The 27,914-nt window shown below is 56.5% G+C and overlaps 1 protein-coding gene across 1 annotated transcript in view; it reads right to left on the bottom strand.

Moving 5' to 3' along the window:
• DNHD1 (dynein heavy chain domain 1) overlaps positions 1-27,914 on the bottom strand; it is a 39,675-nt gene that overhangs the window by 10,387 nt on the left and 1,374 nt on the right. Inside the window, 28 exon segments of the mRNA XM_029284402.1 lie at positions 2,469-2,618; positions 4,510-4,612; positions 6,025-6,229; positions 6,812-7,020; positions 7,113-8,838; positions 8,941-9,244; positions 9,333-9,525; positions 12,875-13,003; positions 13,093-16,130; positions 16,232-16,329; positions 16,676-16,801; positions 17,084-17,300; positions 17,401-17,492; positions 17,719-17,917; positions 18,263-18,390; positions 18,483-18,759; positions 19,191-19,316; positions 20,080-20,237; positions 20,321-20,564; positions 23,276-23,541; positions 23,850-23,937; positions 24,076-24,219; positions 24,384-24,635; positions 26,223-26,379; positions 26,474-26,584; positions 26,732-26,935; positions 27,283-27,459; positions 27,565-27,885. Coding sequence (XP_029140235.1) covers positions 2,469-2,618; positions 4,510-4,612; positions 6,025-6,229; positions 6,812-7,020; positions 7,113-8,838; positions 8,941-9,244; positions 9,333-9,525; positions 12,875-13,003; positions 13,093-16,130; positions 16,232-16,329; positions 16,676-16,801; positions 17,084-17,300; positions 17,401-17,492; positions 17,719-17,917; positions 18,263-18,390; positions 18,483-18,759; positions 19,191-19,316; positions 20,080-20,237; positions 20,321-20,564; positions 23,276-23,541; positions 23,850-23,937; positions 24,076-24,219; positions 24,384-24,635; positions 26,223-26,379; positions 26,474-26,584; positions 26,732-26,935; positions 27,283-27,459; positions 27,565-27,885 — 9,442 coding nt within the window.

Below are 27,914 nucleotides of genomic sequence, written 5' to 3'. Positions count from 1 at the left end.
TGTGGGAGAAGAGCAGCAGCCCCAGCTGTTCCCCGGAGGGCCTCACTCCCAGTGGCCGGTGGAGCGATTCCCGGAAGGCAAGAGAGCTCACTGGTGATGCCTCGCCCTGTGACAGCGGATCAGCTCAGCCGTTGGTTTCATGCAGAGAGGGCCAAACCCTGCTTGGGCCTCTCGCTCCCGATCAAAGGAAGACGCACCATCAGCACAACGCAGTGCTGCTCAGCCCAACTCCCAGAGCTGGTCCAGAAGGGAGTCACAGGCCACGGTTTCCAAAGACTCTTAAGCTGTCAGGAAGAGCAAGGATGAATGCGCCTCCCCATCCCGGTCCCACCAGAGGTCATCCAAAACTACAACAAAGGTCCTGTTGGTCCTTTGACTGAAAGGAACCGAAATTAAATGTTGGCATCCAGGATCCTCTGAAGCTGTGGGGTGACCACCTGCCCTAAAAGGAGAAGCTGGTTGGATTTAGCAGTGGTTTCATGAAAAGGGGGCCAACTAATGCCTCCTGAAGAGGACAAGCCCCCCTCTCCGGGAAAGATTAAATACGGTTAGAACTGGGCCATGTGGGTCAGCTCTTGGGGGGATTCCTCCGGCTGGGGGACATGGCCTCAACGGACAGTCATGAGGCCCAGCACAGCAACCAACACATCTTGGGTACCAGGGCCTGGCTGCGTCCCAAGCACCTCCAGAAGACAGACTCTACTAAGGCTGTGTCCAACTGAAGTTTTGAAATATCTAAGTTGTGAATAATCAGGGCGTACCAACACATCTTTTCAAAGTCATATTATTGTCAGCCCAAGCATTTTGCCTTGTCGTGATCCTCTTTCTTTAAAACTAAGACTGATTCTTCCCATCAGCTTGATAGCACAAATTCAGCTCTCTTCTCCAAATAATATATTTTTAAAATTATGTGTCATGAAGTTATTTTTAACTCCTGGTGGCCCCCCCTACGGATTTTCTCTATGACCATCTGTCTGTATTCTGTCCTTTCAAGTCTCCCAGCGGTGCCCTCGCTGCCACTGTAGTGGCTCCACGTTGCGGTCAGTCTTCTCTTTCGCCATCCCCAGCATCAGCGCCATCTCCAGAGAGCGGCTGGAGTGTGGATGGTTTGAGCCTGGTCGTCTGTGCTCCGAGGGAGAACTCTGGGTTGATTCGTTCAATTATGGGTTTGTTTTCTTGGCTGGCCACAATCTTCTTAGGAGTCCTCTCCAAAGTTCAAAGGCTTTCCCCCCCCCCCTCTTGCTTCTTTAAAGTCCCACATTCATTTCCATAAAGGGTCACGGGGAAGATCACGGCTTGTGCGACTCTGGCCTGTGGAGGCGCGGATCCATCATGACTTTGGAGTATCTTCTCCAAACCTTCACGCCTGCTCCAAGATGTGCTCATCTGGGCCATAGTCATCTGGGCTGCTGGTCATTTGCTGTTGACGGTTAACCCTTGAAAGGCAGAAGCTCTGCGTCCCTTCGCCACCTTCATTGTCAATTCTAAGGCTGGTTGTTCTATCTGCTGCCCTTAGTTTGGTCTCCCGAATCTTCAGTTTCAGTCCCATGTTTTCACTACGCTCGTGAGTTTGAGTACCAGGGCTTGCAGATCCTGTGCTTTTTCGGCAATCAGGGTAGCGTCATCAGCAGAGTGCACTCTGCACTCCACCTCCTTCCAATCCAGCTTCCCTTAACACATAGTCCACATGTGGGCTGAAGAAAGAAGGGGGGAGAGTGTAGCCTTGTGCCCTCCTTTGCCAACTTGGAGCCGGTCTGCTTCACCAACGTCTGCCTGAACCCGGCCACAGGTTTCTCACGAGACCCTCTGGGATTTCATTCCTCTGAGCACTTTCAATTCAATAAAAGCTAAGCTGGAACCATTAAGAAATGCAAAGACTTCCCATTCAGCGTGATGGTATTTCTTGATTATGAAAGCCCAAACAGGCTGGGTCCTAGTTGCTCTACTGAGAGGCCGAAGATGTGATGATGTTTATTTATTTATTTATTTATTTTATTTATTAAATTTATATACCGCCCTATCTCCCTTGCGGGACTCAGGGCGGTGAACAGGCGATACTAAAAACCACAATAATAAATAGTTTGTTTTAAAATCGAATTAAATAACAGGCCTGTTCTAAAAACACACCCGTAAAAAAACCCCCACATAAACATAATCAAACTACGCCAGGCCGGCCGCACGGAATAGATGGGCCTTCATGTTGCTTCAGACTCCCCATTTCTTAGCCTTGAAAAGACGGCGTGGGAGGGGGGAGCGCCAGGAGGCCGGCCCTTCACCCATGGAAGGCAAATGCCCGCCTGCCACCACCCACCCTCGCGCCCAGGGCTTGCCTCCCCACTCGCCCTGGAAGAGCATCTGGCCGGGTGTTGGGGCAGAGTGGGGGAAAAAGGAGGCCCTGTCTTAGACGCAATGAACGCCAAGTACACAACCACCACCACAGGCTCACCAACCCCGGAGCGAGCCGGTACCTTTTTCATGGCCGTCTCCTTCTTCTTCTCCAAAGCGTCTCTTTTCTTGGTGAGAACGTTGATGCGCGCCTCGTACTTCCGGCACTCCACCTCCTGCTGCCTCAGCACCTCTTGCTCCCGCTCCACCTCCTTCTGGCTCTGGGCCATTTGCTGAAGAAGGCAAAGAAGGGAGAGCTGCCATCGGCCACCCTTGGAGCAGATCGAAGACCTGAGCGGTCTGGGCCGGGGGTGGGGGGGGGCACGAGGCCACCAAACCCATCTCTCACTTTTTTCATTTAGATGTATCCACCCGCCGTCCTAGCCTCCCTTGGGGCTCTCTCCTATCTGGGAATCCCAAGCGGGCAACGATTGTGCGTGCAGGGCAGGCAGGGCTACCCGCTGACTGCTTTGCTCGGACCCTTTCGGGCCTCCGAAGGGCTCTGCTCCGCTAGCTGCTTAGTCCCAGGGTTGGCCCTCTGCCCTGGAGCAGACCGGGAGACAGACTGGAACTACACTTTAACAAGGGTTACAACAACAGGATCTTACCAGTCTGTCCACGTCTTCCCTCCCTTTCCTCTCAAATCCCAGGGAGGTTGGGGGTGGGCAGCTCGGGGTAACCCATTCCCATCTTTCTTTTGCACCCAAGGTCATCTCCTGGATGTGTACTCCTGACACTGCACTCTAAGGACCTTGCAGAAAAGGGGGCTTGCAGTTCCCTCCCTGGGGTGGGGCAGGGTGGGGTGGGGGGGGGGTTCGGCCAATGCACGCTCTCCTGGGGCATCTCACAGAGAGCCTGTTAGCTGTGGGAGGAGGAGCCTGAAGCAAAGACGGCCTGACTGTCCTGTCTGGGCGGCCTGTTGAGAAAGCCTTTGGGGGTGGGGTGCTAGGCCCAGGGCTCTTCTTCCGCTAAGGGTCCGATCTCCAAACCCAGCTGGTGGCCCTTGTTGTTGCTGGGAAAGTGTGGCAAGGAACCCCACCCCCAAACCCTGCCTTGGCCTCCACAAACCCCTCGAGATAATGGACTTCCTTCCAGGGGGCAGGTGGGTGATATGTGGGGCTGAAGGTCTGGATTTGGGAGAAGCTCTGCCTTCTCTCTGGAAGGGCTGGGATTAATTAAGCTTTGTTCCCGATGCCATCCATCTGGTAAACCTGCAAGATTTGTTTCTCTCACCATGTATGCATCCGAACTAGACTGTGTTGTTTCTTTGTGTCATAGAATATATGTGGGTATGTGAGTATATGCAATTTTTTGTCATGTAGTGTATATTGGAGATGTACTTCAATATACTTTGAGAGAGCTGTATTTCATTTTAATGTATGCCGATTAGCGTACATTTAAAGTGACAATAAAGTCTATTCCATTCCATTCCATTCCTATTGGCCCCCTCTTTGGTAAACGAGAAGTGCCTTAAAGCAGGGATCCCCAACCCCCAGTCCGTGGACCGGTACCGGCCCGTGGCATGCCAGCAACAGGCCTGCACAAAAAAGCAAAGCCCCATCCGTGGGATGCAGGCAGCACACAAAACCACACACTCTCCGGTCCGTGGAAAACCCTTTCTCCACAGAACCGGTCCCTGGTGCCCAAAAGGTTGGGGACCTCTGCCTTAAAGGGTTAATCATTGATTGGGAAGTCTGAACGAAGAAATCAAGGCAAGGTTGTCGACATGCATCTCATCACTTTCTGTGGTTTATGTGCCCACAGAGGACTAGCTGCATGTATTCATTTCATTGCTTCCTTCCCACCCAGATGCAGAACAGAATCCTTGGTGCCCCCCCTCCCCCCCCGATGGGCTTAATTTAGCCGCATTCGTTCTCTGCCAGCTTCCTCCGTCGTATTTGTTGGTCTGGATACCATCCCATGCAGACTGGGTCAGTGAAGGGCGTCTCCTAGCTAAGGGAGCCCTTTGGAGGAATCATCTGGTCAAGAAATCAGCCACCAAAAAGCCCCCAGGCCCAGACAAACAAGCCTTCCCCGCCGGAGCCTCTCTAGGACCTGCTTGGAGTCTCGTCTGTGCTCTAAATTTCAGGCTATGGCCTAGCAAGTTATAACTTTAAAACTGACCTGTTTAATCTTGACCAGTTTCTGCTGCAGGAACCGGACGTCCCGCGTATGTTCTTGCTGCTTCTTGCTCACTTCACCCATCTTCTGCAATGCCAGCTTCATCCTGCAGGGACAAAGGGCCTCTCCCTTCACAGTCACCCCAGCAGCCCCCCCCCTCCCTTGGGAATCATCTCACTGGGATACAGATGGTAATCCTAAGATTTCTTCCTTACACGGGGGGGGGGGGGGTTGGTTTACCGATAAGCTGCAGAAACACGGCCCCACCCTCAAAGCACACCCGGACTGATGCTGGCCGAAGACAGGGTGGGCCGCATGGGCTAGCTGACTCTGCACCTGGGGAATGACGGCAGCTTCGGGCACCTCCCTCTCTTTTGGGTACTGCAGGCCCAGAAGAGGTTCCTGCTGTTTATTCTGGGCAGTTTGGCAGGCCGCTTCCTGCTCCGAGTCGGGGGCCATGTAAGTGGGGCATTGATGGCGATTTCCCCTGGGACCCCCTGAGTCTGAGACCCCCACCTGGCTCTCAAAAATTAATTCATCAAATGCCAAGTTAACTTTGGTTTGATAGAGGAAAAGCAGATAAAGGTTTAAAGTTACGCATAAAGGAGGAAAAACTAAGCTGATGAGCTGGTGTGCTTTTGAGAAAATGTCTGCTAAAGGTGGAGAAATAGACGGAAGAGTTTGACGGAAGGCAAAGGCTGACGGGGGTTGGAAGTCCGTGATCGGTTGTGAGAACAAATGGGTCAGGTCTGCTTGGGGGAATGAATGACAGCCTGACGCAAGCACAGGGGAGCTCGGAGCCAAGTTCCTGCCAGCACCGAAGGCCAGGCACCCCGAGGAAGAACGGGGATTACCCTAAACACCTCAGCCTTCTCAAAGCACCCGGGGGGGGCGGCTCTTACTGGCGGAAGACCGACTGGTCATCCTGGGGGGAGGGCTGGGATGTGGGGAAACTTCCTGTATAATTCAGTTCTAGCCTGACTCAACTGCAACCAACATCTTTTCGTCAAAGGACCCACCACTTCAACCAAACGGAGTCGGGGGTCTTTCTTTCCTAAGGGATCGGACTGCGGCAGGCCTGACGGAATGTTTGCTCACAGATGTGGAAGTGAAACCTATATAAGAACGTGCTTTTATCCATTTTGCCAGGAAAACATAAAAGCTGAAAAGAGATGACCAGATCAAATCAAAAGGAATTGGCAGGTGGAGAAGAAAGGACTGGAAAGGCACAAAGGGGTGTGGGATGAGGGAGGGAGGGAGGGGTTGTGCAGAATTAATTCAACGTCTCTTTCTTTCATCTCCCACCTCCGGTTTCCTACTTTGCGCTCCTTTTCTGCACTCCAGGCATCGTGAGGCTTGCTCCGAATGGCAGCAGGTACGCAGGGATGGGCGTGCTTTAGAAACGGGGCAGCACAGGCCCAGCTCCTGAACTTGTTTTAGAATAATCTTCTGACGGGGTGTGGGAAAGGGTGACGTCTGGGCAGAGGCCCATCTTGGCTTCCGAGCAGGCAGACTCACCGTTCGGCTCTCCTGTTGACCTGTTCCTGCAGGCCGTCCAACAGGCGGACGTAGGAATCCAGGAAATCCAGAAAGCTCTTGGGGCTGACGAGGGGCAGGCTGTCGGCCAGGGAGGAGGCGTAGTCGGCTGCCGAGAAGTGGATCCGGGAGGCGGCCACGGCCGTGTTGTGCAGCAGGTCCTTCTGGGCATGCAAGGACGGGGGCTCTGGCAGGGCAACACGGGAGAACACCTGATCAGAGAGAGCCTGCAGGGGGGACGAGAAGAGGGGGCCGGACCCCCTCTACGCCTGATGTTTCCGCCCTTGCCGAAAATGAGCTGAGAAAGGCCTCGAGGCTGGGGGAGCGCAGAGACCGAGGCCGAGAGCATCTCTGGGAATTCAGTGAGGGGAAAAGCAGCACCTGGGGAAACAGACTGTGTGCTTTCCCGGCCAGGATCCGGGGGGGTGGGGGGGCGGTTGGGCTTCCAGCTATAGAGGACGTAGTCCCGATGTTTCTCTGGCAGCTGAGGTTGCCCTTCAGAGACAAGGAGGTCAGCTCAGGAGCGCAGCAGACCAGCAGCCTCTGGAGAGGCCAGCCAGAGTTGCCAGTGAAAGATCAAGACTCCTGCTGTCTGGAGCACGATCCCTAAGCTCTGGCGCTTAATGCCACTCAGCACCTGGGTGGCTTGCTTGGGGCAAGAGCTCCGAGTGCAAAGTAAGGAAGCGAGAGGAGAAAGAGCAGCCTTCTGAAGCCAGAGGGTGGGGCTGAGGGCAAAGAAAGTGAAGCCCCCTCTTTGGCTGGCACCAACCTCGGGTAAGACGTACGACACTCTTGAAGTGGCCCTTCAGGCGCTTGGAGGCCACCTGAAGCAAGGACTCCTGGCTCCAGTTCTGGTAAATCTCCAAGCTGCAGAGCGACTGAGCCAATGCTGTGGCTGTGATGGGTGGGAGCGCCAAGGAACCAGGAGCCCCCAAGAGCAGGAACACGTGCAAGTTGGAACGCACCAACTGGAGAAACCTGCAAGTCCAAGATAGCAGGGGGGGCCCTGAAGGAGTTCCTGCCCATTGCTCTGGCCCAGAGATGCTCCCCCTCCCCTCCCCCTTCCTTACTTCTGCAGCACGAGGTCCTCCCGCATGTTGCGCTTGATGCTCTGGTTCTCCTGCAGCATGGCCTGGATGATGGCCATGGAATCGTCCGGGTTAGACAGCCCAGGGCAGGTGCCTTCGACCATCAGGGCCAGGACCTGGTGCAAGATGGCCACGCTCACTCCCGGGTGCACCAGCAGCAATACTCGCCTCCCCGTAATTCCAGCCTGCCAGCTTGCCGACCTCAGTAGTGCCAATGCCTCTGCCTCGCTAGTGTTTGCCGGCAGGCTCATGAGCAGAGTGTCTGTGGCACGGGCCACCAGAGCCACCAGGGACTGCCGGCCTGTGCACCGGACGAAAGAGACCAGGGCCCCGTGCCTGTCTGGGCCCCAGAGCAGACGGGCCAGCCGTACCACGTGCCTCAGTCCCTCTGAGCACAACAAAAAGTCGGGGGGCAGGCAGGAGCTCAGCTGCCTCTCTAGGGTTTTCCAGAGCTTCTCCTGATAGGGATTGTGAGCATTGGGGCCATAGAACTCGGGGCCCAGGTCCTTGCTGAAGACGATGTCCGCTGGGGACTCGCCCTGCAGGAGCAGGAGGTGAAGCGGCAGCAGTGGGCCAGAGCTGTCCTTCCTGCCTGAGGTCCGGTGCTTGGTTCGTATCAGGAAAGACCGATGGGGAGTGGCGTGAGACTCGGGCGCTTTCACTTGGGTGGGCTTCCCACTGCTCTGCCTCTTCTCCCCATCCACCTCCTCGGGCTCTGTTTCGGGGGCCTTGTTTTCCGGTTCTCCCAGGGCAACCTCTTCCCAAGGAGGGGCATCTGGTGGGTCAAGCGCCAGGGCGGGGGCCTGCTCCACAGGATCCCAACAGTTTGGATAGCCGACCTCAGTGCTGTATGGGAACTCGGGCTCTGCTTGCAGAGTCAGCAAGAGATGCTCCTGTCTGGAGTCCTCTTCCTCCACAGAGGCTGTGGCCAGACAGGTGTCGGATGTGCTAGGGAAATGAACAGCAGTGCCTCTGTGGACAGGGGAACTGAGGGAGGGAACAACCCGCAGGACACCATGCTTGGCACAGAAGATCGTGGTGGCGATTTCCAACAGGATCTGCTCACAGAGTTCCCGCTGTTGCTTTCCTCGCAGAGGGTCACAGAAAGTGCGCAGGCTCTCATGCATCCAAAGCCGTATGATCAACCTGGTACTGAGCACTGCAGTGTATCCTGTGCCCACAGCCGGCCTTCCCATAACAGAGATGCGCCTGGGGCTTCCCCCCTTGGAACCATGGTCTTCCAGGGGGGTGCTCAGGTGAATCCCTGGACGGGGCCGCAACAGAAGCATCCCCTTGATCACCTTCGCAACGTCATGCAAGGAGAACTGGAAGAGGCAGCACGCAGGGGAGGGGTGGAACCTTCTTCTCACTGTTTCATAAGTGTCCAGGGTGGCCTTGACCACTGCAGAGGCTAACTCGTGATGCCGAGTCAGCAGAGGGAATTTCTCCAGCCAGGTTAAGACTGTGCCAGTGTGCATGCCGAGCAAAGACTCCCTGCTCACGGCTGGAAGCACCACTGTGCTGAAAAGCCTGCCGAAACGAGGACAAAGTGGCAGGCTGCCAGTGATCGGGACGGAAAGAGTACCGAAGCAGTTGAAACCTGTGGCTGGGCACTGCTGCAGCTCCAGCGTCTCAGCGTGATAGAACTGCTGGAGGGTGAGAGTCTGGCGCAGAGACTCAATCACGGGGCTGGTACCTCGGACTGGATCTGAAAAGGAGGCGGAAAACCATGGGGCCTGCTGCAGCGTTTTCCAAGCTCACTCCCCAACCTTAGAGAAGGGAAGGCGGAGAGGAGGGGAGGGGAACTCACCGACAAAAGCCAGGTGCAAGTCCTCCATCAAGAAGAGGAAGCGTCCTTTGCTTGCGGCACCCCGGGTGGGCTTGCCAGTGGGGAAGAGGCCTTTCTCCCTCAGGGTGCTCTGAGACCTCCTGAGCAGCAGTTGACGCAAGTGCACCGTGCGGAAAGCAGGCGTGAGGCACACCCGGTGATACAGGTAATTGGGCTGCACAAGCATCTCGGCAAAGGTGGATTTTCCACAGCCCGGCTCCCCAACCAGGAGGATGGGCTGCTCTGTGCCCAATAACATGTTCAGTACAAAGAGCACCCGCTCGTGCTGCAGAGGAGGAAAACAAGGTCACCAAGACGCAGGCGCGCACAGCACGTGAGAAAGGGGGAACGGGAACCTCGGGATTCCATCGTACCTGCGGCAAAACTGAGAAGCCCACAGGAAGAGCCTTGAGGTAACTGTGCAGGTAACGGCCATTGAAAGGCCTCAAAGTGCCGTCCTCAGCCAGGGGGTAAAGGTCAAAAGTGGAAACTGCTGCCGGGAGCTGGATGGACAAGCTGCTCTTGCGGAGGGCCCGGCGGACAAAGTGGTCAAAGAGAGGCCAGCACCTGTGCCAAGAGAGAGCAGAGGCTGGCTAGACCACAGTGAAACCACGACTCCAGAAGGCTCCTGTCCCCTCCCTGGTTCTTGGCCTCCATCTGCTCCCCGCTCCGAGGGCCTGGGTTCCCCACTTTCCTGAACAGCACCTGGCACCCAGCAGGGCCGCCTTCTGGGTCTCCTTCAGGCAAAGGACCCAGTGAGTCTCTTCTGAACCAAAAAGTTTCAACTGCATGTCCTCAGTTCTGAGCCCCTGCGCACTGACCCTCTCTTCAAACACCAACAAAGATGGGGAGCCAGTTTTGACAAATGACAAATTGGCTAAACAACCGCCACCGCCGCTGCCGCCATCTAGGTAGCTACAGGGGCCCCCAGCATTGCCCATGCACTGATCAGATCTGGTCAAGCAAGCGGATGTGTTTTTAGGCTCTCCTGCAAACTGAAAGGAGAACACCTGTGAGGAGCCCACCCAAGGATCAGCCAGAAAGGCTGCTGACCAGTAGGCTCTGGGCAGATCCCGGAGGTATCGGCTCCATTCCGGATGAAGCCAGAGACATGTCCAAGGCAAATAGTTTTCTCTTATCAATTCTTTCCCTATTTTGACTTGCATTCCTGTTCTTTTTCTCATAGTGCTGGTTTTATAAGTTGGGCTGTTTTTTTCCCTTTCGCGTAAAGACAAAAGTAGTTCTGCTCTCTCCCTGCTGCCCATCACCTTCTTGCCATCTTCTTCCACTGGTGGACTGATCATTTCCTTGACTTTCTTGTTACTCCTTATGTATTGAATGAAACCTTTTCTGTTACTTTTGGCATTTGTTGCAAGTCAAAATTTATTCTGAGTCTTATCCTTCTTGACTCCATCTTTGCAGAGTTGGGCTATTTGGTGGTATTCTGCTCGTTATAAACCCCCCTTTCCATTTTTTATACTTGAATGAATAGAATAGAAGCTGGAAGGGACCTTGGAGGTCTTCTAGTCCAGCCCCCTGCTCAAGTAGGAGAACCTATACCGTCTCAGACATGTGATTGTCCAGCCTCTTCTTGAAAATCTCCAGTAATGGAGCGCCCACAATTTCTGGGGGTAAGCTGTTCCACTAGTTGATTGTCCTCACTGTCAGGAAGTTTCTCCTTAATTCCAGGTTGCTTCTCTCTTTGATCAGTTTCCAACCACTGTTTCTCATCCTTCCCTCTGGTGCTTTGGTGAACAACCTGGCCCTCTCTTCTTTGTGGTAGCCCCTCAGATACTGGAACACTGCTATCATGTCTCCCCTATTTCTTTTTTTCTTTAGACTAGCCAGACCCAAGTCCCATAGCCGTTCTTCGTATGTTTTAGTCTCCAGGACTTTGATCATCTTAGTTGACCTTCTCTGAATTTTTTCCAAACTCTCAACATCTTTTTTGTGATATGGTGACCAAAATTAGCTGCAGTATTCCAGGTGTGGTCTTACTAAGGTTTTATAAAGCAGTATTAATATTTCACGTGATCTTGATTCTATGCCTCTGTTTAAACAACCCAGGATTATATTAGCTTTTTTGGTTGCTGCTGCACACGGCTGGCTCATGGTTAGGTGATCGTCCACTAGGACTCCAAGGCCCCTCTCACAGTTACTGTTTTTAAGCCAGGTCTTACCCAATTTGTACTTGTACCTTTGATTTTTCCTGCCTAAATGAAAGACTTTGCTTTTCTCCACATTGAAACTCATTTTGTTGGATAAGGCCCATTGTTGAAATTGTCAAGATCTTTTTATCCTGAGTTTGTCTTCTGGGGTGCCAATTTGGTGTCATCTGCAGATTTGATGAGTTCCCCTTCAATTCCCTCATCTAAGTCATTGATGTAAATATTGAAGAGTACTAGGCCTAAGACGGAGCATTGTGGTACCCCACTGCTTACTTCTCTCTATGTGGATGTAGTGCCATTGAGGACTACTCATTGAATATGGTTTGTCAGCCAGTTACAGATCCATCTGATGGTGATGTTGTTTATTCCACCTTTTCCTAGCTTACCAAGGAGTAGGTTGTGGTCTACTTTATCAAATGCATTGCTGAAATCTAAGTATACTACATCCACTTCATTTCACTGGTCTGCTAGTTTAGTCACTTTATCAAAGAATGAGATGAGATTGATTTGGCATGATCTGTTTTTAACAAACCCGTGCTGGCTACTAGTCATGGTTGTCATGGTTCCGACTAATGAAAATGACTTTGTTTGCTTTTAGTTGTTCACAGATCTGTTTTTTTATTATCTTTTCTAGGATCTTCCCAGGTATTGATGTTACTTGTACTTTTTGTTCCTAAGTTTGTCAGAGAGCTCTTTCAGCAACCATTAACCTGTGTTTCTAATCTGTGTTTTATGGTACTGTTTTTGATAGGTTGGACTGTTTTTTCCCTTTGTGTAAAGACAGATGCAAAAAACGAGTTAAATAGTTCTGCTTTCTCCTTGTTGCTTGTCACCTTCTTGCCACTTTCCCCCACTAATGGACAATCATTTCCTTCACTTTTTTCTTGTTTTTTACATGTTGAAAGAACCTTTTTTTTTTTTTTTTTGTTATTTTTGACTTTGGTCACAAGCCTTAGTTCATTTTGAGCCTTAGCTTTCCTCACTTCATCTTTGCAGACATGGGCTATTTGCTGATATTCTGCCTTAGTTATGTGCCCCTCTTTCCACTTTTTAATACTTGTCCTTTTTATCTTTCAATTTATCAGAGTTCTTTATGCAGCCATGCTGGTTTCTTTAGAGAGATGTAATTTTTCTTCTTTGTTGGTTTTGTGCTAGACTGGGCTTTTATTATCTCACTTTTCAAAATTTCCCAAGCTTCTTGAGTTGTTTTCCCTTTGAGGATTCTCATCCATCGAATCCTTCCCAAGTTCTCTCTAAGTTTATTGAAATTAGCTCTCTTAAAGTCTAAGACTCTAGTTTGACTGTGTTCTATTAGTTGTGCTTCCAGAATGTTGAATTCCAATATTGCATGATCACTTCCCCCCAAGAATCCTGTGGCTTCAACACCTTCTATCATTTCATCCCTGTTAGTGAGGATTAGATCCAATATGGCTAATCCCTTAGTTCCCTTCTCTACTTTTGGGGAGACAAAGTTGTCTGCTAGGTTTGTCAGCGAATGGCTGCCTATGGATGGCCTTGGGGCAGGGCAGGGTATGCATCAATGCCCGGGGGGTTGCTGGGGGTGGCAGAGCCTGAGAAAATAGGTCTGGCCTGGTGCTAGCAAGGGCAGCTTCACTTCCTCTTCTCCCAGGCTTCCTTCCTGCTTCTTCTCCGCCTGGGCTCTCCCCTCCCTCCCTCCCTCCCCCCAACTCTTCTCCCTGGGGCAACGGGAGGGGCAAGTGGCGGAGCAGAGGGGCCGGGGAACCTACCTGGTTTGGAGATGGCTCCCAAAGCCCCAAATGTAGGCGAAGACAAAGATGCTCTGGGCAAGCAGGGGGTGGTGGGCGGGCACCTCATCCAGGCTGTGAGCCTTCAAGCTGGGGGGCGTCCAGGAGTTGCTTTCTAGAGGTGAGAAGGCGGGGGGGGGATCACCTGGGCTCCTTGGGGAGGGAGGGGCACCAACCCCCTTCCCCAGCCACTCCCCAGCAGACCACCCTTACCTGTGGCCACCTTGGCAGCCGCCGCCCGGGGCTTGAGCTGGTCGCGGTGCATGTAGTGCTTGAGCAGCGCCTGGAAGATCCTGGTGAAGGCCGTGGTCTCCTGAACCCCCTGGGCCAGCAGGTGCTGGGGGTGGGCGTGGGGCAGCAGGGCCGGGCAGCAATGCTGCTGCAAGAAGGCCATGGTAGCCGGGAAGAGCTCCTTGGCCAGGCCGTGCAGCGTGGCCAGGGTCTCCAGGGAGAGGCTGTACTTGTGGTGCGCAGGGGCAAAGGCAGAGGCGAGCAGCACTTGCCAGAGCTGGGAGCCCTCCAGGTGCAGCAGGGCGCAGTGGGCACAGACCGAAGGGGGCATCTCTGAAGCATCCAGCATCTCAAAGAGAAAGCGGAGGTTCTTGGGGGCCCGTAGCCTCTGCCCGTTGGGCAGGCTCAGGAAAGGCCTGGTGCTGAAGAGCAAGGAGATGGGCTCCAGCCATTCTTGGCAAGCAACGCCATCCAGCACCAACCACTGCTGGGAGCTGCCCTCGCCAGTCCCAGAAGCGGCAGCCGAGGTGGCCGCCCTTTGCAAGATCCGGGAGAAGACCCCATCCTGCCACAGGCTACCCTCCAGGCTGCCCACAAACTCCGATAAGCTCAGGGCGTTGGGCCACAAGCAGGCAGTATTTACAGGTCGGAAGGCCGCCTTCTCGTGGGCACTTGAACCTTGCACACCAGGTGTGGCATCGCTGGCTGCCAGCCTACTCTGGGCCTTGGACAAGATTCGCCAGGCGGTGGTCTTGCCACTTCCCGAGGGCCCCAGGAGAAGGATGCCGGTGGCCCCCTGCATGGCCTGGGAGAGCTGGCCGGCAACCAGGAGGAGGTCTGGGTCTGGCTGCAGCTTGTCCTCCTGCAACTGAGCCACCAGGGCGCTCTGCAGCCGAGGGGGCAGCTGCTCGGAGTGGGGCAGGGAGGCACTGGGGAAGACATCATGGAGCAGCTCGCACACGTTGTGCAGCCGAGGACCCTCAGGGCCAGTGAGCAAGGGCGAGCGACGCAGAGCCTTCACCATGGCAGGCTCTTCTTCAAGACCCAGGAAGAAGGCTGTCCGAGGAGAGGGCTTGGCTCGGGAAGGCGAAGGATCTTGCTGTGGTGTGGGAGCAAACAAGATGTTGATGGCCGCTCCAATCACCTTCCGGATGAGGGTGGGGCTGCTGAAGTGGGGCCTGGGGTTGAGCATCCTCTCCAATTTGAGGAAAGTGCACAGTTTCTCCGCCAGGAGTGTGGCCTCCCGAAAGCCAGCCATAAGGAGCATGACTTCCGCAAGCCTCGTTAGGTCAGGGGGCAGCACTGCCAAGGGGCGCAGGGCCAGACGCAGCTGCTCCGGAAGAGACTCCATGGCGACCACGCAGCCATAAGTCTCCCGCACACGGAGCAGCCTCCCCCCAAAAAGAATGTTTCCCAGCACCCGTGGCTGATAGGGCTCGGCCTCATCGGTGCCCAGCTCTGGCAAACCGCCGGGCTGAGCCTCACCCTCCTCTGAGCTCTCTGAGCTCTCAGAACCTGGGCTGGCAGGGGGGAAGATGCCTGAGGGCTGGCCAGAGGTGGCCACCTTGCCCCCCTCCTGGAAATTCAGACACATCCTCTGCAGGTCTACAAGGCGATGGCTGAAGGCAGAGAGTACAGCGGGCTCCAGTGTCTCGACAGACTCCAGCAGCAGCAGGGCCCCCGAATGCACAGCCCCGCAGAGGTGCCGGGAGAGGCAGCCGATGGACATTTGCCTGGTGCAGTGCAGCGTGACCAGGTGGCGGCCCAGAAACTGGGCCAGGCCCCGCACCGTGTGAGATTTGCCCACGTCCGGGTGGCCCAGCAGGCCCCCACAGCAGAACTCCTCCAAGGCCAGCAACAGCCCCAGGAAGGTGCGATCCAGCGAAGGGCTGCCCAGCAACGGTGAGCCAGTGCCCAGAAACTCGTAGTCATAAGGGAAGCGGCTGTCGAGGACTTCGGCCCAACAGCCGGGAAGACTGCCCACCCAGGAGCAACTCAGAGGGAGCCCTACCGCCCGGGCCTTCTCAGGCAGCAGGCGGACGCTGTACTTGAGGTGCCGGGCCCACTCGAAGTCGTGGACAGAGGCCTCTTCGCGCTTGAGCAACCGGGAGGTGATGTCACGTTGTTGGATGGTGACGACGATCAGGGCCCCCAGCAACATGCCCAGGTGATCTTGCTCTGGATTCCAGGCATGGAGGCTGCGGTAATTGCGGATGTAGTGAACCACGGCCTCCAGCTTCAGGGTGAGCCTGAGCTCCAGCCCCTTCCGCAGCCGCTGGTGCAAGAAGGCCTCTTCCACCGCCACCCGCCACAGTGCCTCCTCGGCCAGCAGCACGCACTGGGCCGGGAAGGTGTTGCCCAGCCCCGCCCAGCACTCGGCCACCAGGTGCAGGGGCAGTTCCGTGGGGCCAGGGCGCCGCTCAAAGGCTAAATCCAGCTGCGGCCTAAGGGCCAGGCGCTGGGCCACACACTCTTGCACCTGGTTGAAGACAGACTCCTTCATGCGAAGCTCCAGGACGCAGAGCCACTGGGTGGCTTTCCGGCCGAGGGGGACCGCGCTGCACAGCTTCAGCTTCTCGCCGTGGCTTCCCAGCAGGCCAACCACCTGCACCAGGGGCAGCTCGGCTGAGATGGCGTCGAGGTTTTGCGAAGTTGCTGGCAGGAGCAGGTCCAGCTGGCACACCCCAGGGAAGCAGCGCTGGGACCATGCCGAGGCATCCGCAGTTTCGTTGGCAGTGGACAGCATGGCCACCAGCTCCTCGTTGCTGAGGAAGAACAGGCGGGGGAAGCCCATCCGGGTGGCCTCCAGCACATAGTCGAGGGCCCGGATGAGGCCCTGCAAGTCGGCAGAGCCCTCCAGGAAAGCTGCCTGTAGCGTGGCCCCAATGAAGCGGCTGTCCCGGCTAGACCCTGGCCCTAACTGGATACTGGAGAGCACCAGGGGATCGTTGCACGTCAGCCGCATGACCTCCCGGAAATGGGCATCCAGTCGCTGGAACCGGGAATCCTGCGGGGAGGGGGCATGGAAAGGGAGGATGGGAGGAGGATGGAAGAAGAAGGGTCCAGAGAGGAGAGGGACGATCCTTCCAGGCAACAAGCCCGACTCACCAGCTCTGCGCTGGGGAGGGTGATGTTCATCTCGTAAAGAACGATGTTCAGGAAGACCCACTTCTGTTGGAAACTCACCCAGGCATAAAGAAGGGACTCTGGGGAAAAGAGGAAGACAAGGATGAAGAAAAGGGAAGGGGATCCACCCGTCACATGGCACCCGAGGGCTTTTAACACTGATCCCTGAATATGCAACTGGCTGGGTTCTCACAGCACACTGAACCCGGAACCAGGTTAGTACAGCACTGGGAGCCAAAAGAGACCTCCTCTTTCACCGCTTGGCAACTTCTGAGTCTGGCCAGCACCATCTCTTCTGCTCCTGCCGACTCCCTCCTCCCCCCAAGAGAAAGGGATCCGGGGTGATCGATGCCCCTCGGGCACTACAGATGCCCAATGGACTCCTCCACCCTGCGAGTCAAAGGGTACCCCTCTCCGTTTCCTCACCAAAAGTACGCAGTGTGGACACCCAGCTCTTGGCCTCTTCCAGGATGTCGGAAGAGAAGGGAGACAGGATCATATTCTGGAGGGTTAAGATGCTGTGCTCCACGGCAGCCTTCAGTTCAGTGGTATCTGCAGCCCAAGAGAAAGGGCAGATGGTCTGGACGTTTGGCCCAAATTGACCACAATATTCCCCACCGCCCCCTTTGCGTGAGGGGGGAGAGCGAGAAAGGTTCCCACTGAAAAAAAGTAGCTGACGGTGCACCTCAAGGCCCCTTCCCGTTCCCAGAAAGGAGGGAAACAAGCAGAGCGGCATAAAAAGCTCCGGCAAATAGGTAAGGGGTCCTTCTTGCTGGCTCCTGCTCCCTGGGTCCACGCTCAGCCCAAACGCACCTGCCTCATTCAGGGCCTCACCTGACAGCACATAGGTGCCACTGTCCTTGGAAATGTATTCAAGCTTGGCTGCACGCTGGCGGCCGCTAGTCGGACGTCGGAAGCGTTCCGGCTGCGGTTCCTGGTAGGGCACGTTGAGGATGAAATTGATGAGACGGAATTGCTTCTCCGCCCAGGCCCTCTCGACACGCTGGAGAGTGTCCCTGGCATAATGGCGGCTTTTTTCGTGAGCGTAAACCTGATGGTCAAGGGAGACGATGGCTTTGTCACGGCCCTGCCCAGCAGGAGCAAGTGGAGTAACACAGCCCCCCCGCCCGGTCACGTGCCAAGCCACTCACCCTGAAGATGGCATCGCTATATTCCAGCAGCGGGTAGGAGAGGAGCTGGCCCAGGGTGAATTGCATGTTCATCGGGCACTTGACACCCATCACTGAGAGAGAGAGAGAGAGAGCAGGAAATGGCCAAAATCAGCTCAGCCCCACCTGACTCGGCCGTCCGCCCTCTCCAACCTGGCGTCCTCCCTGCCAACCCTCCCAATTCAGCCCTATGCCCAGAGCCACCCTCCGGGGGTGCACCTGGGCTCCTCCAAGCCCAGCACCAGAACCCCGTTTCAGTCCCTTCCCGGCATCCCAAGGCCGGCCCCACCAGCGCCTCACCAGCGAAGATCTCCTTCCAGCAGCTGACCTTGAGGAAGTGGCTCCCGAGCTTCAGGAGCAACGGCAGGTACTTCCGGAAGTTGGCAATGGCCGAGAGACAAGCCTGCATGATCCGGTGGTGGCTGGGCAGGGAGCGCTGCAGGCCGGCCCCCTCCTTCTGCCACTCCTCCGTCCTCTCCAGGGCCAGAGGGGCGCTGAACTGCAAGCGGGGAAGGGGGGAGGGGGTTGGCCAGGACCATCAGGCTCAGAGGTCAAAGCTGATCTCCCAACCCTTCCCGGCCTTGCTGAATTAATTCCCTGATGCGACAGGGCGGGCAGGTGATCAACACAGTTTGGCCAAGCAAAATTATTTGTTGGGTGAAACCCTGAGGGCCCACTGGCCTGGAATGGCTTCCCGGCTCCAAAGGACACTGGGCATCGACCCCTGGATGCCGCTGCCAGAAGGGAACTGGCACTGGGGACGCCAAAGGGCAGGACGGTGCAGGCATGTTGGAGAAGGGGCCTAACGAACTCCAGCTGGCTGCATCTCTGTCTCCGTTTTCACCTTGACGAAGGCCAAGCACTTCCACTCCTTGATCTGCTCAGAAACGATGCGGAACAGCTGCCAGACACGGATGTGAATCTCGATGACCTCCTGCTGTCTGGTGAGGAGAGAGAGGTCCGTGCGTCCCCCTGCAAAAGCATTAAGAGACCCCTGACTCACCTGTCACACGCAGGAGGTTGACACGCACACCCCGGCAGAGTTTGGTCAGCAGCTCCCCCACCTGTCAGGATCCGCTGCGAGTTGCAGAGGTCCGTGACACGTCCCACCACAGCCTGGAAGCGCTGCAGGAGCTGTATCAGCTCGTCCTCCATGACACGAGGGTTCTGGGCCGGGTCCTGAAAGCGGCCCACGGTAACCATGGTCAGCAGTTCCTGGAGCTCCTGAGTGGCCTCCTGGAGGGAGCTGCTGAGCTCGGCAATGATGCTCAGCCGGCGTGAGACAATGAAGTCGGAGACCTCCCGCTGCTGGTACATGAAGGCATCCCAGGTGTCCAAGAGCTAGGGCAGAGAGGAGGCTCAGGGGCTGCGCGGCTCTCCCTGAAGGGCTCAAGGGCCCCACAGGCCACTGTCACCCGCCCAATAATGACGGAGCCCGCAATGAAGCCCGAATGGTTTTGCACCTTGCTGCAGGAGAAGACGCAGAGGCCCCCCTCCCGGAGAAGGGGCCAAGCAGGAATCTGCCACTTCTGGCTTCATGGGAACTTCCACTCCCCACGTTCTGCCCTGAAGGACCCAGGAGCAGGGGGGGGAGGGAATCAGGGAGGGGAAGGGAGGGGAAGGGAGGGGAAAGAAGGGCCAAGGAGCCTCCCCTCTTCCTCTTCCTCTTCCGCCAGCCCTCCGGGAGCCATTCTGCCCTGCCAGAGAGTGCCTCTTCCCTTGCCCGTCGCCCAAAGGGACGGCTCTGCCAGGCTTTAGGAGGAGACCCTCACCATGTTTTCCAGACTTTCTTCACTGGGGCTCAGAGGGCGATAGCACTGCTGTATGACCTCATTGAGGGCGCGCACATAGTCCACGTATTCCTGCAGCTCGGTCATCTGGCCTTGGTAGTACTCCAGCTGCGGAGGAATAAATCAAAGCCACAACTCACAACTACTACCAGAATTAGGCCAAAGGTTTTTACATTCCGATTCCACAAGTTCAAGCAATTTGCCCCTCTTTTGCTGCCGGGGGTTGGACGTTCATCCCAGCCCCCAATTCCACTCCACAACTTGTGGTGAGTTTCCCTATCTGATTTCACAGTGGCACATGGGGCCTGCGGCTGAGATTCTAGCAGAGAAAAACCCGGAGAAGCATAAGACAAGATCGGCCCAGGAAAAGGGGTAGGGAGCAGAGCTTCATGCGATCACACGGCTACCTGCAGGGATCTGAGCCTCCATCATGGAGCGCAGCCACCCCTAGCAGCGCCAGAAGGACGCCCCTTCCTTGGACCAAGCGAAAGGGAGGGCAAGAGCCGCCCACGTAGCTCTACCCCCCGCCCTCCCCCGGTCAACCAAATGTCAAGTAGGGGATGCAAGCAGTGGCGATCTGATGAAAAAGGGATTGGGTCCAGCCAAGGGTCTCCACCAATGTCCCACCCCTAACATTCAAATAGGCATCTCTCCAGAGCCCAAGATCACAAACGCAACCCATCCCGATGCCATCTCCCTCGCCACGAGGTCTTGGCTTGGTTGGTACAATGCCCTTAGTTTCCCAGGCTGGCAAAATAATTCTAGGGACAGCCCGGTGCGTGTGAGAGTCCCGTGTGGAAGGAAAGGGCGCCCGGAGATCTCCACCGTGGGTGCCCAGAAAATAGGCCCCGCGGCTGGAGGAGGCGCCTACCTTCTGCGAGCACTTGGCAATGGTGAAGATGTCGGTGCCAACGTTCACGTACAGCTGCAGGACCGAGGACAACTCGGCGATGAATTGCTCGCTGCGGTGGGCGGTCTCTCTCAGCAGGAGGGCCAGGATGTCTTTGTCAATGGAGGCCAGGAGGGGCACTGGGGAGAGAGAGCAGGGCAGGCTCGGGGGCGCTGGCAGCACGAGGGGCCTTCCCCCACTCCCCACCCCAGGAAACACGTACAGATCTCCTGAAGAATGCCATCGCAGTCCACCAGGAAGAAGCGGTTGAAGGTGATGACCACGTGGGGCACCTTCTGCACCTGCACCACCCAGGTCCGCAACTTGAGGACCTGATTCACGAACTCTTCCGCCGGCCAGCCCTTCATGCTCTCCAGCTGGCTCTCGCTCCAGCTGTGCACGTACTGGTAGATCTGGCCCAGCCAAGAGTACTCTCGGCAGAGCAGCTGCGTCTCCGCCAGCCCAGCCTGTGGGAAGAGAGGTTGCTCGGCCAGGGTCTCCCAGCGGAAGGAGGCCAGGGTGGTTCGGACGGAGAGGGAGGATGCCCTGGTGTGCCAAAGCAGGTGCCAGGCGTGTCCCTCGGTTCCTGGGCTGATTCCGTTCGGAGGGGGGGGGTTGGACAATATCCTGAACCAAACTAACCAAGTGGGCTGGGTGCACAGAACTTAGTCAGCTATATAAAAACAAATCAGGTTAAAACTAACCAATCAGGGCAAATTTTGTCACCAAGCTTACGTTAATGAATCCGGTTAAGTCTGTTTTGTGAATACTACATACGCTGTATGTACTAAAATTCTACACAGAAAATAGACACGTAAAACAGTTCATAAACCTATACGGAAACATAAACCTGCAAATGCAAAAGTAAACATCCAACTTAAAAAAAACTTTTCGTCCACTTCTGCCCTTCACTTTTCTCACAGATCCATTAACCGCTTTGGATTCTTTTATACTGTTGTAATCCCTATTGAAATTTTCCATTATTTCCCCTTATTTAATGAACAGAATCCTTCATCGTCAAGCTATTTTTCTCCATTCTTAAATATAATGCATAAACCAACTCAGATTTCTCTCTCGTTAGACATCTGCTTTTGCCCTCTCAGTTGAGTCCATAATGTTAAATATTCAATCAATGTTTGAAGCTTTTCCCCCTATACTCTTGCCACAGCAGTCATAGACAACAATAGGACACTGTGCTTCTTCTATAAACCCTACAATCCTTGTATAAACGTTTCATCTGAAAAAGGATTCCTATCATTTTCACCAATCACTGGTGAGTCACCCACCTAAATTTTCCGGCCATTTCACAAGTCCACCACACAGGTTAATAGGCTCCACCCTCTTTTTAGAATTCCAACATTCACTTGAAAAGTTCCTGTACGTTTTGGAAGTTTTACAGGTGTCAAATGTCATCTTTGCACCATTTAACAAAACACTTCTTTTAAATTATCACACAGAGTAAAATCAGTATTTGTAGTCCAAGCTTTCTCCTGAAATATCCATGCCAGTATTGTGCCCAATATTTAGCATCCATCTAATGTTACACTCTTGTTCGGCTTTCGTACCATATTTTAAAAGCCATTAATAAATTCTTGCGATCATAGGTTTATCTTCTTTGCCTAATTCTATTTCAAACTCACTTACTCCCACCTATGCTTTCCCGTTTCACATCTTCTTCAGATTGTGCCTTTATTTGTGCGGAGGCAAACCAGGCTGGATTTATTACGCCTTCTGTTCTTAACTCTAAGTTTGTCACCTGTCAGCCGAAGAAGTCACTTGGAAGGGCGAAGGAGTTCCTTTCCTCATGACACACGCAGCCCAGGGCTCAGAGGGGGAGCCAAGGCCAGTTGGACAGAGGCCGGAGGAGGCTGGGCCCCCCTCCCTGGTCAAACGGCGTTGTCTCAGAGGTATGAGCAGGCCAGGGCCTCCCCGGGAGGAGAGCTCCACAGAGCAGCTGCTTTCCCGCTGGGCTTCGGGGGGGGGGGATCACTCCCGCATCCTGCAGGGGTGGCGCCTCCCTGAAGATAATGAACTGGACAATGCACCTGGCTGCCTGAGGTGAAAAGCCTCCCGGGACCTTCCCAGGGAAGGCGGGACCTTCTCAGAGCGGACTCGCGAAATGCTTCCACTCGTGCTGAGGAGCCAAAGAAGCCGAGAGGACAAGGAAATGAAGGAATGTGACACAGGCCCAAAACCTGCCAAGAAGACTTCCCGTAGCCTCAGGACAGGTTTCCCCATGGATCCTGTTTTGACCGTCTTCATCCGAGCGCCCCCCCCCCCCGATGAAAAGCAGCTGCCACCAGCCTCATGCCCCGAGGGAGACCGCTGGACAAGCTCGGCAAAGGAAGGACTCCAAGCGGCGGGGGGGGGCGCTGCAGATACCGGGAGACTCCCTCCCGAGAGGGCAGGGGGAGAGGCATCCTGTTGGCCGCCCAGGAGAGACGCCCAGGGGGATGGGATGGAAACGCTCTTCTCCGTCTTTACTTCCTCTCTCACCGCCTTGGGTGTCGAGGGAGCAGGGCCAACGCCACAATTCTCAGCCCCGGAAATCAAACGTGCCTCCCGCGGACGCAACCGGCAGAGCCCATGTCTCACTTGCAGGCCCTTTCCGGCCCCTCCAGTCCACTTCCCTGGGCTGGCGGGATGGAGGAGCGGCACCTGAGCCAAACGTGCAGGTGGGCGGCCAGTCCTCCTCGCGAGCCGGTGGGCCAGAGTCCGAGTCCTCACCGTGGGGAGTCCCTGATGGCCAGGAGCCCCTCCCCGTTTCCCTTGGGGTGCCCCTGCCCCTCCCTGCCTGGTGAAAAAACCTCCTTGGGGCTCTGCCCCTCCCCCGCCCTTCAGGGCCTGCCAACTTGCTGGCTGCCACTCTGTCACTTTCCCTTCTCCTGTGGGCTCAGGACCCGAGGGAAGGCCCTGAATTGGCGCAGCATCTTCTGTGGCCCTCACCCGTTCTAACCTCATGGGCCAATTCCTTCCGCTGCCTCCCTTTACAGGGGGCTGCTTTAGGCTGCCCTCCCTGTTGGAGGTGGCTGGAAGGCGGCACCACCCGAGAGTCCCGTCCCTTCAACTTGTTAAGCTCCCAAATTTCTCAGGCGGCTAGAGGGAAACATTGCCAAGTCAGGTGGAGGGGCCAGCTGGGGCCCCTGCGAGGGGCCGGAGGCCCTGGGACTAGGCTCACCAGGAAGAGGCCCCGCAGTTTGGCCGTGGCCTTCTGGATGATGCTGTCCGAGTGCAGGTCTCTCTCCAGCTGCTGGCGAGACAGCAAGGGGTACTCGGCCCGCAGCCGGTGGCCCACCACCTGCAGTCCACTGCACGCCTTCAGGTCCAAACGATGCACCAGGTGAGCTTCAGCACTGCACAGCTCCGTCACAGACACCTGCTGCAGCTGCTCACGCAGCCTGGAGATCTGATCACCCCTGCTGGCTGGGCCGGCCACGTCTCCAGCTTGGAGGAGGAAAAGGAAGGGCCAAATTGCTATTTGTTAAAAAGGCACGTTTCGTGCAAGGCAGCTCTAAAGAAATCTTAAAGCTACGGATTGGATACAGGATTGAAAAAGAGGCGCAGGAGGATCAAGGCAACCCAGGGCGGCCAGCGCACCTCAACTCTGCAGGGCGGACAAGGACACAGATGTTTTGCGACAGGCAGCACGAGGCCTCCCTCCCTCCCTCCCTCCCGGGCATCCCTGCTCCTGCCTTGGAACCAGGCAGGGGCTGACCCCAAGTCATCTCCCCACAGGCCCTGTGGCTCCCCACCTGCTCGGCAGGAAGGCTGCTCTGCTTCAGGCGTCCTGGCTCTGGGGCCTGCTTGAGCTTCTGCCTTCTCACTTTTAACCCGGGTGGTCTGCAGGGCACAGAAAGCCAGGAAAACCGTGGGCTGCAGCCGGTCCACGCCAGAATCCACAGCCCCATCCCGCTCGGCGCCTGCCTGGGGGCATGCTGGAGACGCCGAGCCAGGAAGGCAAGGGCCGCTCTAGCCCACCTCCAGGACTGTCTCCACTATGGTTTGCAGAGCCCCCAGCAGGCAGTCTTCCAGTTCCCCGTCGGAGGGAAAGAGCACGAGCTTATTCTCCGCACTGAACACCAGCTGCACCCGGAGGACGGCTTTCCGGGTGGAGCCATCGGCCTGCAAGGGGAGAGGGGAGAACGGGGGTGCTCTTCAGTGCTGGAAGCCAAAGAGTGAAGCGTCCCTGGATGTTTTACTCCATCTCTTCCCCCCCCCCCCGCAAATGGCGGCCTCGTCACCAATTCCTCCCTCCCCCTCCCCGCCCCCCTTTCCTGAGGCCAGACCTGCATGGTGCAATTGACGAAGGTGGAGACTTCCTGGTGCATCACGGAGACGAGGGTCTGGCACACGAGGAAGTTCACCAGCAGCGCCAGGGCCCCCAGCTCCCGCAGCCAGGACTCGGCCTCTCGCAAGCGGCACTGCAGCCCCTCGAACTCCACCCGCTGCTGGTAGGGGGACTCTTTGGTGATGTACAACTTGTAGCCCTGCACTTCCATCTGCAGCCCATGGACCATCTTGTAGGTGTCATCCCGCACCTGCCAACATCACACACAAAACAGCGGAAGCCACTGAGAACCCCCGGTTCCTTTACCCGTACAGGGATCGTTCACCTCGGCAAACCCGGTCTGAAACTCCTCCAACGTTGCAGGCCTAGTCTCCCGAGGGGAAGATTACCCACACTTACACACCGTTCAAAAGAGACAATTAAAAAGCCAGGAAGGAGACAAAAAGAACACACCCTCTCCAGCAGCCTAACCCAGAAGAAGCAGGGTTAAACACCAGACAAATGATCAAGCAGAAAGCAATCTTTCATCAAGACGCTGCCCGTACCAGGAGACGCCCAGAACCTTCCAACCCTGGCTGGGCAAAACCCTGGCTGGTATATAAACAGGGAGCAAACCCCGCACTCACTACTGTGATTGTGTGACTTAGTCAGGTAACGAAACGTTCGCAGGCAACCAACCAGCTCGGAGAGCAGCAAGGATATCTGCAACAGTTAAACCAGTGGTTCTCAACCTTTTTAATGCCGCGACCCCAACCGGTCGTAAGTCGAGGACTAAACCGGTCGTAAGCCGAGGACTAAACCGGTCGTAAATTGAGGACTAAACCGGTCGTAAGTCGAGGACTACCCAACTGGTCGTAAGTCGAGGACTTTCCCTGCCCGGGAGCGCCATGCATGCGTGGTTCCGCCCCCTGCGCCGGCCGAGGCGTAGCTGGCAAGCGGCAGAGACGGAGCAGGCCGACCACCAGCTGGCCCAGCCCAAGGGAGGTAAGGCACCCGCCGGAAAAGGGGAAAAAAATGGCGGACAAAAAAAATGGCGGACAGCCTTGCTTGGCGACCCCCATGAAATGGTCGATCGACCCCAAATGGGGTCCCGACCCACAGGTTGAGAACCACTGAGTTAAACGTAGGAGCCTGCCTGTATAATTAATCAACCACTGAGTGGCCACTTTCTTTCCAGGCTTCTCAACTTCAGGAAACCCAGCGGGTAGAAGAGAGAGCAGGCAGAACGGAACATCGCCTGCTCCACAGTTGACCCCTACAAAAGTGAATTTGCCAAGTCTATCTTATTTAAGACAGAAGCTTGCAAACATGTTGGGAGATATCAACTGACTAAAACGCCTCACTTGTAGGAGCTGCTGGTTGCGCTTTAATCTGTGATTAGAGAATTCAGTTCGGCGAATACAGGAAAGAAACAGCTGTCCGTGGGATGGATGTTGGGGGCTTAAGAGCTGCATTTTTTGGGGTGCTGTCTTGTCATTTAGGGCGGGTTGCTTTTTCATTCTTAGTTTCTTGGAGTCTTATAGAGTGCGTGTTCATTACAACATACAAACTTTAAATTAAACTGAGATATGCTCCCCACATCAGCTCACAACCAGTGACCAGGCTGCGTCTCCAACGTGAAATGTAACAATAGTTAAAATGATATTTACTTTCTTTGGTTCTTGCAATTTAATCCAAAGCCTTCCCTGGGAGAAAGCAGCTGCCTCTAGAGGCAGAAGGGGGTCTTTGCCATGCAGAGCCTGAGCCCCTCGGGCCTTTTCTCACCCCTCCTCTGCAAACACCCCCTCCTCCCCCCTTGCAGGAGCCCCTGTCCCTGGGGGGGGGGGGCGAGGCTCACCAGCTCCAAGATGGAGGTGCAGAGGCAGAGGAACCTGTGCAGGAGCCCGTCCGCGTTGCTCTTCATGTGGGCCAGGGCCCGTTTGAGTTCAACAAAGTTGTAACATCTGCTGGTGTCCGTCGGCAGCCAGTGGACGGCTTGCAGCTCCTGCAAGAGCCTAGAAATTAAAGAGAGAAGCCTCTGCAAAGGCCGAGAAGCGGCAGAGGAACCCCTGTGCCGGGACCTCTTCGCTGCCTTCTCGGCCTCCCAACCTGGAGATATGAAGAAGTGCTGCTCCAAAATGGGGCACTGCTTGAAGCAACTGGAGGCTCAGCTTCTCCCGGCACTTCAGGTATTGCAAATGTTTGACGTTAAAGTACCACCTTGGGGGGGGGGGGAGAGAAGTACCAACTGAGGAAGGCTGAACTACCTTCCTCCCAGCAACTCTCCACAGGGCAGAAGATGCAGGGGGGGCACCCCCTGATCCCCCCTCCTTCTCCTGACCCCCCCACCCACCCCAGGCTTCCTACCGAATGAAGGCTTTGCGGACCAGGAAAAGGCGGAAGAAGGGAATGAACTGCATCAGCTGCCACAGCCGGGCCTCCCGATGCCAGTCGCCCAAGGAGAGGGCCTCGGAGCCCTCCTCGGGATGCACGCACAGCACCCCGAAGGGGGAGAAGACGTAGTGCTGGGGCTTGAGCAGGTACCCCGGGACGGTCACTAGGTCGTAAGGCCTGCAGCCAGGGCGGGAGGAGGAAGAGCGCCATGGGGGAAAGCCCTCCGCTACTCCCGGCGGCCCAGCCTGCAGCCCCGGCCCTTCCCAGCCCCGACACGAGCGTCCCTTCCGGCCGGAGCCCGGAGCCGAAAGGGCCCCTGCCCAGCCCGCAACCCCGCACGAGCCAATCGCGCCCGTCCCCGGCATCTCCGCGGGAACCGCAACCGGCGGCTCTCTCGCAAGTTGCCCTCCGGCCGGGAAGGTTGGGCAGCCGGCCACGGAGAAGGAGGGAGGCGGGCGCTGCCAGACCTCCCCCCGCCCGCAGCAAGCACAAGGGCGGAGGGAGCCTCGGGCGCGACGCGGTACCTGAAATGCCGGTTCGGGGCCGTGTTCAGGTAGAAGAACCGGATCTCCCCCGCGTGGTACCTCCCGGAGAGGACCTCGGCTGCCTGGAGCCCGCTCATCGGGGGTTGCCTGTCCGCCGCGGGCGGGCGGGCGGGGGGAGGTCCGAGACAAGCGACCGCGGCGGACTCCAGAGAGGGGCTGCGGCAGGAATGGGGGGCGGGCAGGGGGGGCCGGTCAGCGGCGCAGGCAGCGCCCCTCCCTTCACCGCCTCCCCCCCCCCTGCCTGCCCCCGGCGGGGCTCACCGGAGGGCGGAGGCGAAGTCGACGGGCAGGGCGGCGGCCAGGGCCAGGGGCAGCATGCCCAGCCCGTCCTCCCAGGGGGCTTCCCGGCGGGCCAGCTGCCCGCCCACCGGCCCCACGCAGCGCTGCAGCTCCGGCAGGGAGACGGGGCGGGGGGCGAGCAGGCCGGCGGCGGGGGCCTCCCAGGCGGCGCGGAACGGGCAGGGCAGCCCGGCGAAGGCCGGCTCCGGGGCGGCGGGCAGGCGGCGAGCCTCGGCGGCCAGGGCCAGGGGCCAAGGGGGCTCGGAGTCGTCCCGCGGCCCCTGGCCCTCTCCGGGGAAGGCCCTGCGCAGCGCCCCGAGGAGGTCCAGGTC

This window comes from Protobothrops mucrosquamatus, unplaced genomic scaffold (assembly GCF_001527695.2).
Source record: "Protobothrops mucrosquamatus isolate PMUCROS unplaced genomic scaffold, P.Mucros_1.0 scaffold570, whole genome shotgun sequence".
Taxonomy (NCBI): domain Eukaryota; kingdom Metazoa; phylum Chordata; class Lepidosauria; order Squamata; family Viperidae; genus Protobothrops; species Protobothrops mucrosquamatus.
The sequence above is the reverse complement of the archived record's forward strand: the minus strand, read 5'-3'. Positions and strand labels throughout refer to the sequence as shown.